The 15,272-nt window shown below is 50.7% G+C and overlaps 1 protein-coding gene across 1 annotated transcript; it reads right to left on the minus strand.

Moving 5' to 3' along the window:
- Window positions 1–890: 890 nt before the first annotated feature.
- FBXL6 (F-box and leucine rich repeat protein 6) lies at window positions 891–15,232 on the minus strand. Its single transcript, XM_063131247.1, has 10 exons — window positions 15,185–15,232; window positions 13,316–13,908; window positions 11,927–12,085; window positions 11,717–11,780; window positions 11,210–11,341; window positions 10,297–10,404; window positions 9,008–9,121; window positions 7,734–7,965; window positions 6,222–6,471; window positions 891–1,375 (listed from the first exon to the last, which is right to left on the minus strand). Exons 2-10 carry the CDS (start codon window positions 13,867–13,869, stop codon window positions 1,207–1,209), a joined length of 1,782 nt encoding a protein of 593 aa, XP_062987317.1. The 5' UTR covers window positions 13,870–13,908; window positions 15,185–15,232; the 3' UTR covers window positions 891–1,206.
- Window positions 15,233–15,272: the final 40 nt, after the last annotated feature.

The raw sequence follows: 15,272 nt of genomic DNA on the forward strand, positions 1-15,272 counted from the left end.
GCTATCTTAGTGTTCCTTTGCTGTTGTTAGGAGCCTTGAGTTTCCGTCAGGCAAGAAAAGCGAAGTATACAAAGAGGAAAATGAATGAAGTGATTTTAATTTTCTACTCTCTGCCTAGTTGTGCAGGTCACTCAAGATCATTTGGAATTCTGTGCCCAATATTCACAATCCACGTATTTTTGCATCCTTAGTGAATGTGAGAAGAGGTCTGCCTTTGACAAAATGGTGAAGGCAATTTTTGTCATGGAAAAGGAAGTTTAAGAGCATAAGAACATCAGAAGTGCCCTGATGCTGGAACAGACCCAGGGTCCATCCAGTCCAGCACTCTGTTCACACAGTGGCCAATCAGCCAGGGATGAACAAGCAGGACATGGTGCAACAGCACCCTCCCGCCCATGTTCCCAGGCAACTGGTGCACACAGGCTCACTGCCTCGGATACTGGAAACAAAGCCCTATGAAGAGAGACTGAAAGGACTGGGCATGTTTAGCCTGGAGAAGAGAAGACTGCCTCCAGTCAAAGAATCGTAGAATAGCAGAGTTGGAAGGGGCCTGCAAGGCCATCGAGTCCAACCCCCTGCTCAGTGCAGGAATCCACCCTAAAGCATCCCTGACAGATGGTTGTCCAGCTGCCTCTTGAATGCCTCTAGTGTGGGAGAGCCCACAACCTCCCTAGGTCACTGATTCCATTGTCGTACTGCTCTAACAGTCAGGAAGTTTTTCCTGATGTCCAGCTGGAATCTGGTTTCCTTTCAGGAAGCGGAAGGAGCTTAGCGCAACGTGCCAGAATAAGGAGCAGCTCCTCTTTGGAGTGGTCAGCCCATGCACGCACCCACCCAACCACCCGCCCGCCCACTCCACACCCAGAGAGATGAAGAAGGTCACACTCAAGGTGGAAATAACAAACCCCTTTTATTCTGGAGGAGCTTGGATCTACAAACTCTAGAAAACACAACAGACATAAGGTACAAAAACGGCGGGTGTAGCATCCTGAGCATTTCCCTTCCCGTGGGGCAGGGAGAACCCGCCAGGCTCTTCGCTGCCCAGTATCCTCGGTGCCTTGCACGGGGAAGAGCGACAGCCGCCCTGGCAAAAGTGCAGGATCCATCCAGGAAAGGTGCGGATGCGGAAAAGCTGCGGAAGGGAACCTGGCCTGCCAAGGCATGGATTTACTGGCGGCGGTACTGCAGGATCCCGGAAAAGGCAGCTTACGTGGTCTCCCCTGGTCTGCCCGGCTCCTCTGAGCTGGAGACGAGCTGGTGCAAACACTGGCGGATCTCCTCATAGCCCCGGTACACCTTCTTCGTGCCCCGCGGCAAATGGCGGCAGGACGACAAGTTGAGGTAGCTGAGAGTGGAGCAGCTGGCAATCAGGGTCCTTGTGAGATGCGGGGATGAGGAGGAGAGAGAGAGAAGGGATTTGTGTTAGCCAGGCACTCAGCGCCCCATGCCTGCTAGCGTGGGGGAACGCCTCTCCTGATGCCAAGGGCAGAAGCATGAGGAAATGTAGTCCGGACCCCAAAGCCTCGAGAGGGCTGAGCTTGCTCCCCAATGCCCACAGCCCCGAACAATCCGAAACCTTGGGGAAAAAGTACACAACACCAGCAGCTTCACAGCTAGCGCCCTGGCCCAACCAATGAAAAAGGCACCAGGGAAAGAGGCTGAAGTAGTGTGAGCAGCCTTCACAAATGGGAAGGGAGTGCAACCATCATCCCCACCAACTAGGGAAGTGTCTGGCCTCCCATAGGGGCCCGGGGGTGGGGCGGAAAAGCTGGTCAGGCCTGCCAGCAGGTGGATCTTGCTGGACATGCTGCTCTGGCCCTAGAGCAGCCTTCCTCAACCTGGGGCGCTCCAGATGTGTTGGACTACAACTCCCAGAATGCCCCAGCCAGCTGGCTGGGGCATTCTGGGAGATGCAGTCCAACACATCTGGAGCGCCCCAGGTTGAGGAAGGCTGCCCTAGAGGGAGGCTCCCAGGGCTCACTTACCTTCCAGGCAGATGGAGGCCTGCTTTGGCAGTAGCCTCCAAAGGCTGCCCGGGACTCTCCATTTGTACACAGCACAGGTTTGGCAGTGAGCGATTCGGGCTGCTTCCAGCTTAACCGGCGCCCTACGCAAACTAAAAGTCGCAGCTCAGGCCCCTTTTGGGGGTACAGGTGTTGGAGACCGAAGGACTTACAAGGGAAGCATGGAACAGAATGGGAATAAAACTTTGGTTCAGGAATGCCTTTCCTCGAGGGCAAAGAGGTTTCGTTGCCCAGAGTCTGAGATTCGGGAAAAGCCATTGAACAATAGGGTCTGAGGGAAAGTTAGCATTGCTCCTCCCTGTGACTAGCGGCTCCATGGGCCCGGAGCGTTCCCCTGTCCCCTCATAAGGGTTAGGTTACGCCAATCTCCTAAAACAATGGGAAACTGTTCTTGCGGGTTTCTGCCCCCCACCACGTAATTCATTCATCCAGAACCAAATTCCAGTTGAGGCAAGCGAGAAGGAAAAAGGCCAATCAGAAGTTAGGAAAATTTAGGGGTGTCAGTGGATCAAAAAGCAACTGCGCCCCAGTAGAGCAACTCACTTTTTTCTTTTTGTTCAACCTATTTTTCCTCTTTGTTTAGCTTCAGTTCTTGAGAAGAGATTTTGGCTTGTTTGGGGGGGGGGGCATTTTGGGCCATAATTTGCTTCTTGCCTTGTTTTTGAGGGAAGAGGCAAGGGCCAGACCCCTCGTTCACTTTCTGAAGCGGCTCCTGGCCACATTTTCTGAGCTATCCTTTTGGAACTAGGCACTTCGCTCCTGCCCAGCACAGAGCAGATCCAGTCCCCCCACCCCACTCCAAATATTTGATTTGATTTCATTTTACTCAGTGGTAAAGCTCAAACTTCACCACTTTTTTTCTTTTCAAAAAAATTGTCTCCGCTTTCTACCTGGTTTAATTTTTCCTATCTGAACTTTGCTGGATCCTGTACCTGACCTTGGGATCGGTCTCTTCTGATCTTCATTTCATAGAATCATAGAATAGCAGAGTTGGAAGGGGCCTACAAGGCCATCGAGTCCAACCCCCTGCTCAATGCAGGAATCCACCCTATAGCATCCCCGACAGATGCTTGTCCAGCTGCCTCTTGAAGGCCTCGAGGGTGGGAGAGCCCACAACCTCACCAGGCAACTGATTCCATTGTCGTACTGCTCTAACAGTCAGGAAGGTTTTCCTGATGTCCAGCTGGAATCTGGCTTCCTTTAACTTGAGCCTGGTATTCCATGTCCTGCACTCTGGGAGGATCGAGAAGAGATCCTGGCCCTCCTCTGTGTGACAACCTTTTAAGTATTTGAAGAGTGCTCTCATGTCTCCCCTCAATCTTCTCTTCTCCAGGCTAAACATGCCCAGCTCTTTCAGTCTCTCTTCATAGAGCTTTGTTTCCAGACTCCTGATCATCCTGGTTGCCCTCCTCTGAACACGCTCCAGCTTGTCTGCATCATTCTTGAATTGTGGAGCCCAGAACTGGACGCAATACTCTAGATGAGGCCTAACCAGGGCCAAATAGAGAGGAACCAGTACCTCACGGGATTTGGAAGCTATACTTCTATTCATGCAGCCCAAAATAGCATTGGCCTTTCTTGCAGCCATATCGCACTGTTGGCTCCTATTCAGCTTGCGATCTACAACAATTCCAAGATCCTTCTCGTTTGGTGTTATTGCTGAGCCAAATATCCCCCATCTTGTAACTGTGCCTTTGGTTTCTATTCCCTAAATGTAGAACTTGACATTTATCCCGATTAAATTTCATTCTGTTGTTTTCAGCCCAGCACTCCAGCCTATCAAGATCACTTTGAAGTTTGTTTCTGTCTTCCAGGGTATTAGCTATCCCACCCAATTTTGTGTCATCTGCAAATCTGATCAGCGTTCCCTGCACCTCCTCGTCCATAGAGGTGCAGGGAACAGACTGTCCCCTGAATTTGGGTCCATGACAGACTGTTCCTCAGAACTCTGCTTGGGAGGGGGAGCTTATAACGTTACTTTTCATTTCCCACCCAAACCTTTAGGGTTCCACTGCTATAAAGTTGGAAACTTTAGGAACTGAATTAAACTGGTCTAGATTGGGGGGCGTTTACATAAGGGCCTTTACGGAGCTAAGTAGCAATTCAAACTGCTGCTAATTTTGCCTTTTGTACGTCACAGCTATTTCATTTGATACTTTAATCCAAGCTGTTTCGCACGGCACTTTTTGTCTAACCGTATTAACCTTTCTCGGAAATGTATTTCTTTTCCTCCAATTTCTGGCACACAGCGCCTTTATCTCAAAGACCTGAGTTTATCTGCTCTGATTTTTAAAAAATCTGTAAACCGCCTCAGGTCATCCACGATTACACCCTCTCACCAACTGGGGCGACAGAAAGAACCTCATTTTCACTTCCCCGCAGTAGCTGTTCCTTACGGAGCAGGCAAGAGAGCCCCGAAGAAATTCTCAGGCTCTACTTGTAAGCGCTCTGTGGTGGGACCTGCAGGCAGACCTCTCCCGCGCCATGGCATGAATTCAAACGACAACAGCAGAATTGTCTAAGTTTGGTGTCCATTTGTGGAACGGTCTCTCCACAGAGGCTCACTAGCACTTATAGGGCCAGTTTGTACATCACAAGCTATTGTGGGTTAATGAACCCTCGGGGCCCTGGGGCATGTGCTGGCTGCCATTTTGAATATGTCAGCCCTAGCTAAGTAGCAGGGGTTGTTTGAGGGTTAGATAACCCTCAAATAACCCACAGTTTGTTTTGGGGTGATCTAACCCTCAGACAACTGCTGCCACCTAAGTTCAGAAGCTGCAGCAAGCCAGGCACCCATGGGCGCCATGCAAGAATGATGTTTGCGGGCACCCGACACAACACAACAACTCCCACAGGTAAATGAAGCCATGGTGGGCTGTGGTGTCATGAGAACCAGATCGTACTGTTGCCTTTTTGGTGCCAGGCAAAGGCCTTTTAATTTGTGACAAAAACGGGTTTGATTGTTTCTGTTATTGTCTCGTAGTGTCATTATTACTGAAAAAAATTGATTTAGATGTATGCTCTAAGGCAGCCTTCCTCAACCTGGGGCGCTCCAGATGTGTTGGACTGCATCTCCCAGAATGCCCCAGCCAGCTGGCTGGGGCATTCTGGGAGTTGCAGTCCAACACATCTGGAGCGCCCCAGGTTAAGGAAGGCTGCTCTAAGGTTTCCTGGAAATGCCTTTACTGTGAAGGGTTTGCGTAAGTAAATAGATAAATAAAACTCTCCTAGAGTGGTCAGAGGCCACTTCCTGACACCACAGTGGTCGCTGTGTCCAGGAAGGCAAAGCAGCTCCCCAAATTTATTTATTTATTTTACACACATATCATAGAATCATAGAATCATAGAAGAGCAGAGTTGGAAGGGGCCTACAAGGCCATCGAGTCCAACCTCCTGCTCAATGCAGGAATCCACCCTAAAGCATCCCGGACAGATGGTCGTCCAGCTGCCTCTTGAAGGCCTCTAGTGTGGGAGAGCCCACCACCTCCCTAGGTTATGGATTCCATTGTCGTACTGCTGTAACAGTCAGGAAGCTTTTCCTGATGTCCAGCCGGAATCTGGCTTCCTTTAACTTGAGCCCGTTATTCCGTGTCCTGCACTCTGGGAGGATGGAGAAGAGATCCTGGCCCTCCTCTGTGTGACAACCTTTGAAGTCTTTGAAGAGGGCTCTCATGTCTCCCCTCCATCTTCTCTTCTCCAGGCTAAACATGCCCAGTTCTTGCAGTCTCTCCTCATAGGGCTTTGTTTCCAGACCCCTGATCATCCTGGTTGCCCTCCTCTGAGCACGCTCCAGCTTATCTGCGTCCTTCTTGAATTGTGGAGCCCAGAACTGGACGCAATACTCTAGATGAGGCCTAACCAGGGCTGAATAGAGGGGAACCAGTACCTCACGTGGTTTGGAAGCTATACTTCTATTAATGCAGCCCAAAATAGCATTGGCCTTTCTTGCAGCCATATCACACTGTTGGCTCATATTCAGCTTGAGATCTACAACAATTCCAAGATCTTTCTCGTTTGTAGTATTGCTATCCTGCCTTTCCTCCAGTGAGGTCAACACAGCATACAGGATTCTCTCTCCCCCCCCGCCCCCGGCCCGACCTCGTTTTTTGTTACAAGCTGAAGAGAGCAAGAAAGGGGGTTGAATCCTAGCATGGGGAGAGAAAGGGAAAGTCCTCCAGGGACCCCCGTCTGCCTCACCTGACAGTACTGAGGGCAATCTTGGTCCCAGTGAGGTTGAGGGAACGCAGGACCGGCTCCCCTCTGGCGCCCTCTCCCTGGGTGAAGGCAGCCATCGCCTGCTCCAGGTCAGACTCGTTGAAACACTGGCCGGTCAAGTCCAGCTCTCGCAGGCTGTGATTCCACTTCCAGGTGATGAGGGGGCTTCCTTCGAGGGGCAGGCGCAGGTGGTTGGCCGTGCAGTACAAGCCCAGGTAGAGCTGCTCCAGATCTGCAGGAAACGCCTGGCGTTAGGAAGGAGCAGCGTAGCGACAGCAGCCCTTTGCAGTAGGTATGAGGCGCGTTGGAGGCCGGTGGCCAAGGCGGAAGGAAGGAAGGGGGGGCTCTCTCGAGGGAACAGCCCTCAGCACAGGGCCGTCAAATTCAAATAAGCTGAAAGGCCAAACTCAGTATAAGGCCACATCGTGCGTTCTTCCAGGCTCAGTGGGAGTATGCTGACATACACCACGGCTCGGGTCCAGGTTATCTGAAAGACCGTACTCTCCCTCCTGAACCTGCCCGTGCTCTGAGATCTTCTGCAGAGGCCTTTCTCTCAGTCCCACCAACATCCCAGGCACGCCTGATGGGTACGCGGGACAGGGCCTTCTTGGTGGCTGCTCCAAGGCTCTGGAACTCCCTTCCCGGGGAAGCTAGGCTGGCTCCCTCTGTGCTACGGTTTTGGAGGCAGGCAAAAACTTTTTTGTATCAGTAGGCTTTTGGAACTATCCTGGACCTGTGTTAATGTATTGGATCCCCACCCCCACTTTTAACCTGTTACAGTTTTTAAAAGCATTTTAACATGTTTTTAATTTTACGGTAGGTTTAATTCTATTTTAACTTTTGTAATTTGTATTTGTATGTTTTAATCTTGTAAACACCCTTGAGCCCCAGTACTGGGGAAAAGGTGGGATATAAATAATAATAATAATAATAATAATAATAATAATAATAATAATAATAATACACCAGTTGCTGGGGAACATGGAGGGGGGGAGGATGCTGCAGCTTTCATGTCCTGCTTGTGGGTCTCCCATTGGGGCAGCTGGTGTGGACAGAGCCCACTGTGTGGACAGAGTAGAATCACAGAATCATAGAATAGCAGAGTTGGAAGGGGCCTACAAGGCCATCAAGTCCAACCCCCTGCTCAATGCAGGAATCCACCCTAAAGCATCCCTGACAGATGGCTGTCCAGCTGCCTCTTGAATGCCTCTAGTGTGGGAGAGCCCACAACCTCCCTAGGTCACTGGTTCCATTGTCTAGTACTTGACAAGATGGACCCTTGGTCTGAGCCAGCAAGGTTCTTCTTCTGTTAAGTTCTTAAAATTGGGCCAAGCCTCCAAGTGATATGCAATACATTGCACAGGGTCAGACACTGGTTTAAGCAAGCTGTTCTGCCAACGTGTGTATTCGGAGCCTGGGTGATGGGACTATGGCCAGAGATGCCCCAAAAGTGGCGCAGAGGGTGCGCAGGGCGCCTGGCCCTTCTCCACCCACCTGGACACGGAAGCAGATCCAGCCCCTTGGGCGTCACGCGGAAGCAGCCGCGCAGGTCGAGCACGCGGAGCCGCCTCGAAGCGCACAGGATCCGCCGTAGCATGTTGTCATCCACTAAGGAGAACGACGTCGTGGCCAGGCACAGCTCCTCCAGCTGCGGGAAGCCCAGGAATTTGGGGGCTGAGGAGGGGGTGGGCTTTGGGTAAGAGATGATGTTGAGCAAACGCAACACCTGGAAGGGAGGAACAACGCAGCGACGTCAGGAGAGCGAGGAAAGACTTATAGAATCATAGAATCACAGAATAGCAGAGTTGGAAGGGGCCTACAAGGCCATCGAGTCCAACCCCCTGCTCAAGGCAGGAATCCACCCTAAAGCATCCCTGACAGAGGGTTGTCCAGCTGCCTCTTGAAGGCCTCTAGTGTGGGAGAGCCCACAACCACCCTAGGTAACTGATTCCATTGTCGTACTGCTCTAACAGTCAGGAAGTTTTTCCTGATGTCCAGCTGGAATCTGGCTTCCTTTAACTTGAGCCCATTATTCTGTGTCCTGCACTCTGGGAAGATCGAGAAGAGATCCTGGAACTTAGAAGCGGCTGCCCAGATCTTAATTTTTGTGAACCGCCCAGAGAGCTCCGGCTATTGGGCGGTATAGAAATGTTTTTAATAAATAAATAAAACAATTTATTATTCCAAATAATTTTAAACATAGGAAGCTACCAAGCACAGAGCCCTTTCCCTAATAGAAAATCTTCACCCATCAGTTCCTCCTTCATACAAACGAACAAGGGGGAGGGCCTTTTCAGTGGTGGCCCCGCATTTATGGAACGATCTCCCCGACAAGGCTTGCCTAGCACCAACATTGTCATCTTTTCGGTGCCAGGTCAAGACTTGTCTCTTCTCCCAGGCATTTAACAGCATATGTTGAGTTTTTAAACTGACCCTGAATAGATGGATATTGTATGCAATCTGTTTTTATGGTTTTAAATTTTGTACATCTGTTTTTAAATGTTCCATGTTTTAATCTTTGTAAACCTCCCTGAGAGCTTCGGCTATGAGGCGGTATATAAAGGTAATAAATAAGAACAACAAAAACACTGTTCCACAGAATCCGGGGCACGGGACTCTACATGCAAAGAACGAGGATGAACGTAAAGACTCCAGACCACCTAATCAAGAAATCCATGCCATGGCAGAACAAGACGAGACAATCCCCTCACGGCCCCACGATCTCCAACCCACCAGACTCAGGGGACCCCGAGTTAGACAACACGCACCTGCAACTGCGGGCAGGCGGCCTGCAGCTGTTCAATGGGCAGCTGGAAGTGCTGGGTGCTTTGCTCAATTTCCATGTTCACCTCTAGAAGCTGCAGTTCTGGGCAGACACCGCTCTGGAAAGCAAAGTCAGACACAGACGGCTACAGGGAAGGCAGTGGCGCCCCGCCTGACTAGTTAAAAGCGTGGACTCCGGAAGAAGCCCTGATCCTGCACACCCACCAGCCGCTATGCAGTCCTTAACCCTACCCCACCTCATTCACCTCTCCTAAGAGTTTGTTACTCACAGTGATGGCTTTAAGTTAAAATATGTCAGTAGTTTTGGTAACGCTGCCCCTGCTGCCGCCTTTTTTGCTTTTGGCACTGTCATATCATAGAATAGCAGAGTTGGAAGGGTCCTACAAGGCCATCGAGTCCAACCCCCTGCTCAAGGCAGGAATCCACCCTAAAGCATCCCCGACAGATGCTTGTCCAGCTGCCTCTTGAAGGCCTCTAGTGTGGGAGAGCCCACCACCTCCCTAGGTAACTGATTCCATTGTCGTACTGCTCTAACAGTCAGGAAGTTTTTCCTGATGTCCAGCTGGAATCTGGCTTCCTTTAACTTGAGCCCGTTATTCCGTGTCCTGCACTCTGGGAGGATAGAGAAGAGATCCTGGCCCTCCTACATGGGACAACCTTTGAAGTATTTGAAGCGTGCTCTCATGTCTCCCCTCCATCTTCTCTTCTCCAGGCTAAACAGGCCCAGTTCTTTCAGTCTCTCTTCATAGGGCTTTGTTTCCAGACCCTTGATCATCCTGGTTGCCCTCCTCTGAACACGCTCCAGCTTGTCTGCGTCCTTCTTGAATTGTGGAGCCCAGAACTGGACGCAATACTCTAGATGAGGCCTAACTGCTGGCTTCTGGCCCTTGTGGGCTTCTCTAGAGCTGAATTTGGCCCTCGGGCTGAAAGAGTTCCAATGCCCCAGCCGAAGGACAGAAGCCAAGGAACTGAAGAGTAACCCTGTGTCACCACCTTCTGCAACCTGCCCTCCATGTAGAATACAAACCAGCAAAAAACTGTGCCATACAGCCCCCACCCAGACAGGCAGTCCAGATATCGAGGGCCTCGATCCAGAGGGAGAGGTGTGTAAGAAATGAATGTATTATATTATTATTTATTAGCAGTAGGAGCAGCAGTGCTTCCAGATCCCCTTGCACTGACTCCTAAGGCCGGTTCGCTCCCCATCCAGAGGTACACAGGTCACCCTGTGGCAAGACAGTCCATCCACACAAGGGCCTTCAGGTACATTTACCAAGAGCACAGCAATGATAGCACTCATTCGGCTGCTGTAGGTCAACCACATGTGCTGGATCCGAGAGCCGGCAGCTTCCAGAAATCTGAGTACCGCTGAAGAGTCAACCTGGGAACACAGAAGATATTATCTAATTATTAATAATTGTTATAATTTTTGTATCCCGCCTTTTGCCTAATACTGGGCGGGCCTCAAGGCAGCATTGCAAAATTTAAAACAGATACATTTAAAACACACAACAATTTTAAAAGTCCTTAGCACAGACAGAGGCCCAGATTAATCGCCAGAGGCTTGCCGGAACAAAAAAGTTTTTGCCTGTCTCCGAAAGCCCATCAAGGAGGGAGCCAGGCTAGTTTCCCTGGGAAGAGAGTTCCAGAGCACTGGAGCAGCCACCGAGAAGGCCCTCTCTCATGTTCCCACCAAGTGCGCCTGCGATGATGGTGGGACTGAAAGGAGGGCTTCCCCAGAAGATCTCAAAGCACAGAATACGGTCTTTCAGAGAATCTGGACCCCTGCCGTATAGGGCTTTATAGGACATAAGCAGTACTTTGAATTGTGCCTGGAAACAGACAGGAAGCCAGTGGAGCTGTTTTAACAGGGGGGCTGTACGCTCCCTGTAACCAGCCCCGGTCCACACTCTGGTTGTAGCTCCTTGAACAAGCTGAAGTTTCTGAACACTCTTCAAAGGCAGCCCCACGTAGAGCGTGTTACAGTAATCCAATCAGGATGTAACTAAGGCATGTGTCACCGTCCAACATCTCTAGGAAGAGAGTGTTTCTGGTGCCGCCCCTGCAGCCAATCCATGCTGAACCTCGGCAGGACTTACCCTCGGATGCTGACCCAGCCCGGCTTGCTGAGATTGCCCTCTGACCCTCCTCACAAAGCGCAGTGGCTGAGCACAGCGAGCACTCACCTGGGAATTCTGCAAATTCAGACTTTTCAGCTGTGGGCAGCATCCAGCCAGCGTGCACAGAGATTCAGTGGTTATTCCACTGCAATGGGACAACTTGAGAGATGCAAGGAGCGGGCAGGAATTGCCGATTTCCTGAAAAAATCAGGTCAGGAAAGGGAGATTAGCTGGCAGAATGCAGTTCCCTTCAGGTATCCACGTATTCTATACTTTAAGAATAATAATAATACTGGAAACGCATTGCAAAATAAAAGAAAACTTAGTTATTGTCTTGCTTTGCATCATTTTGTCCACTTCCAAAATTCAACCCTTCACAGGCAAGATAAACGGGACACAATCTTAAGGCATCATCATCATTATCATCATCATCATCATCTATTTATTACCCGCCTCTCCCTCTGGATCAAGGCGGGGAACAACACTAAATAAAATATAATACATAAAATTAGTTAAAAGAGAATATAAAACCAACACAATATTAAAACAACGAGTGGACGCGGCTTCACTCACGTTCAGGACGAAAGGCACGTGGCTCTTCCAGTGACAGAGAGCAAAGTCTTGGAGGTGGGAAAATCTGCAAGGAGCAAGCAGGCACAAAATGATTCCCAGTTCCAGGTGGGGCAGAGTCACGGCCATGGGGGGGAAAGGGGGATCCGGCGGGTGACCTACGCACCTCCCCCACAGACAGGGAGACCAACTCCCATAGAGTAACACCTTCACCTGCTCTCGATGAGCCACTTCATAGTGCCAAGGACTTTCTTCTCCAGAACAGGAGGACATTTTTTCCCAGGTGTCGCCCAGCAATACCCAACAGATACTTTCTTCCAAAGCACAGGATTGGAAGCGGCTCCATTCCAGAGTCGGCACACACGGGCCATCCTAGGGAGAAGAACGACGGGGGGACGTGAAGCCCTCATATATCCACCGCCTCGCTGGCAGCTAGACAGCCATCTGTTGGGTATGCTTTGAGGTGGATTCCTGCACTGAGCAAGGGGTTGGACTTGATGGCCTTGTGGGTCCCTTCCAACTCTACTATTCTATGATAGAACTTCAAGTAGTTCAAATATGGCAGCCAGGCTGTTCACCGGTACACCTAGGGGGGACCACATTACACCAGTTTTAAAATCTCTTCACTGGCTGCCAATTAGTTTCCAGGCGAAGTATAAAGTGTTGGTTATCACCTTTAAAGCCCTACATGGTTTGGGTCCAGGCTCCCTGCGGGATCGCCTTCTCCCGTACAATCTGCCCAGCACACTCAGGTCCTCTGGGAAGAATTTACTCCAGCCAACAAAAACAAGGCTGACAACTATTACCCAGAGGACCTTTTCTCCTGCCGCTCCCAGTTTGTGGAATGGCTTGCCGGGAGAGATTCGTCAACTTAACAGTCTTCCAAAATTTAAGAAAGCCATAAAGACTGATCTCTTCTGGCAGGCCTACCCAGTTGAATTTTAAGATGCCTTTTTTAAAGGTGTGCTGCTTTTAATAATGCACTGGTTTTAAACATTTGAATTAGTTGTATGTATTTTATGGTGTTTTTATTTGTGTTGTACCCCGCCTTGATCCAGAGGGAGAGGTGGGTAACAAATTTATTTGCAGATAAGCTGGAGCGTGTTCAGAGGAGGGCAACCAGGATGATCAGGGGTCTGGAAACAAAGCCCTATGAAGAGAGACTGAAAGAACTGGGCATGTTGAGCCTGGAGAAGAGAAGACGGAGGGGAGACATGAGAGCACTCTTCAAATACTTAAAAGGTTGTCACACAGAGGAGGGCCAGGATCTCTTCTCGATCCTCCCAGAGTGCAGGACACGGAATAACGGGCTCAAGTTAAAGGAAGCCAGATTCCAGCTGGACATCAGGAAAAACTTCCTGACTGTTAGAGCAGTACGACAATGGAATCAGCTGCCTAGGGAGGTTGTGGGCTCTCCCACACTAGAGGCCTTCAAGAGGCAGCTGGACAGCCATCTGTCAGGGATGCTTTAGGGTGGATTCCTGCCTTGAGCAGGGGGTTGAACTCGATGGCCTTGTAGGCCCCTTCCAACTCTGCTATTCTATGATTCTATGATTATTCTATGAGATTCCAGCAAAATAGCGGGGGGCTCACCAGGATTACCTGCAGAGGAAGGGCACGGAGCCTTCAGATGCCACCACAAGCCGGAAGATCTGGACCAGAATCTCCACTGGGAGGTGGCTGCCCCAGGACCCCCACGCGGCTGACTGGGGGGCACATGGGGGGGCCTTGCTCTCCTCTTCTCCTAGTACCCCGGCAGCTGTCTGCTGGCCTGCCAAAGTCTCTCCTTTCACTTCTTCCCCTTTATTCGCTGTCCTCTTCTTTACCCTCTTCCTTTGCTGCTGCTGCGTCGTCTTCTTCGTTGTCTTCTTCGTTGTCTTCTTCTTCTTCTTCGGGTGTTTCGGGCGCGGCCACGCTGGGGTCTCGCCCACGTTGGAAATTATTAGCAGCATGTCATTGTCTGTCTCCTGCACTAGGTAATGGGGGGCAGCTGCCCTGGAGGCTTTGAGGGGCTGCTTCTTCCTCCTCTTCTTCTTCTTCGGGGCCTGGCTGGCGAGCCCTGGGTTCCCGCCTGCCCCTCTCGCCCTCTTCCGGGAAGCATTTTGTCTGGAGGAGGCTGAGGGAGACAACCCGCTGCCTCTCGGCTTCTCGTCCATCCTGGGCTTCTCATTTAGGGTTGATCAGAAAAGGGTTACCTGGAAGAAACAGGACACAAAACACTGTAATTGAAGCATGACACTGGGGCTGAGTTCGGACGTCAATTACCCCACCCCAGTGGATTTGCGTGTCATCCAAACTCAGTCACACACAAACCCAACGATTCGCGTGTCGTCCGAACTCAGCCTGGGTGTCTATAGAGTTAGGCTGAGTTCCGACGACACGCTAATCAACGGTTGTTTCCCCATTCGTCAACTTAACAGTCTTCCGGATTTTAAGAAAGCCATAAAGACCGATCTTTTCCGACAGGCCTACCCAGTTGGAATTTTAAGACGCCTTTTAATATTGTGCTGTTTTTAACAATGTATTAGTTTTAAATGTTTTAATTATATGTATTTTATGGCATTTGCATTTATGTTGTACCCCACTGCCTTGATCCGGAGGGAGAGGCGGGTAACTATTATGATGATGCCAACGCTGTTATCTTTCCAGTGCCAGGTTAAGACTTTCCTCTTTGCCCAGGCATGTGGCGGCACATCTTAATCACCCACATGTTTAGTATTTTTAATGGTTTTTAATGCTTTATGTGTGTATGTTCTGTGTTTTAGAATTTTAGAATTTTGTAGACTCGTTTTTATCTTAATTTTAGAATTTCTGTAAACCGCCCAGAGAGCCCTGGCTATGGGAGCGGTATAGAAGTGCAATCAATCAACCAATCAATCATACTGTTGTTTCTATACTGTTGTTTTTATGTTTTAAAATTTTGTATACTTTTTAATGTTTACCATTTTTAACTGTCGTAAACCGCCCAGAGAGCTTCGGCTGTGGGGCGGTATGTAAATGTCATAAATAAAGTAAATACAATAAAATAAAATATATGATGATGATGATGATGATGATGATGATGTTCCCATTACTCCCACGCAAACACACCCGGGGTTGATTCGCGTGTCGTCTGAACTCAGCCTGAGTGTGACCATGGTGGCAGCAATTTTTACCCTGCTCGTTGGATGCCAGGCGCTGCGCGGAGCGGGGCCGGCGGGGGCGGGGGCGGGGGCGGCTCCGGTGGTGGGTATTGTGGGGAGGGGGCCCCGGTGGGGAGGCGCGCTGAGGATGCTGGGAGGAGGGAACCGGGGCACGACTGGGGGGGTGGGGGGCGATGTCGTGACGGGGGAAGCCTGTCGTGACGGCGGATGGGGGGGCGGTGGGGGCGGCCCCTCTGGCCCGGGGGGGGGCTGCTGGGCATGGCGGGGGTGGGGGGGTTGCCGGGAGGGGAGGGGAGGGGAGGGGAGGGGAGGCGCCGGTGCGGCTCACCTGCCCGCCGCTGGGCCGGGAGGAAGGAAGGAAGGAAGGAGGCGAGGCCGGGAGTCCCCGAGGCTCCTCCGCTGCCGGGGCGGAGTTT

This window comes from Elgaria multicarinata, chromosome 7, assembly GCF_023053635.1.
Source record: "Elgaria multicarinata webbii isolate HBS135686 ecotype San Diego chromosome 7, rElgMul1.1.pri, whole genome shotgun sequence".
Classification (NCBI taxonomy): Eukaryota; Metazoa; Chordata; class Lepidosauria; order Squamata; family Anguidae; genus Elgaria; species Elgaria multicarinata.

Coding starts and splice junctions, on each gene's coding strand:
- FBXL6 (XM_063131247.1), bottom strand. CDS start 13,869: ATGGACGAGAAGCCGAGAGGCAGCGGGTTGTCTCCCTCAGCCTCCTCC. Junction 11,342..11,716: donor ACGTGCCTTTCGTCCTGAAC/GTGAGTGAAGCC, acceptor TGATTTTTTCAG/GAAATCGGCAATTCCTGCCC. Junction 7,966..9,007: donor CCGCCTGCCCGCAGTTGCAG/GTGCGTGTTGTC, acceptor CCTCCCTTCCAG/GTGTTGCGTTTGCTCAACAT.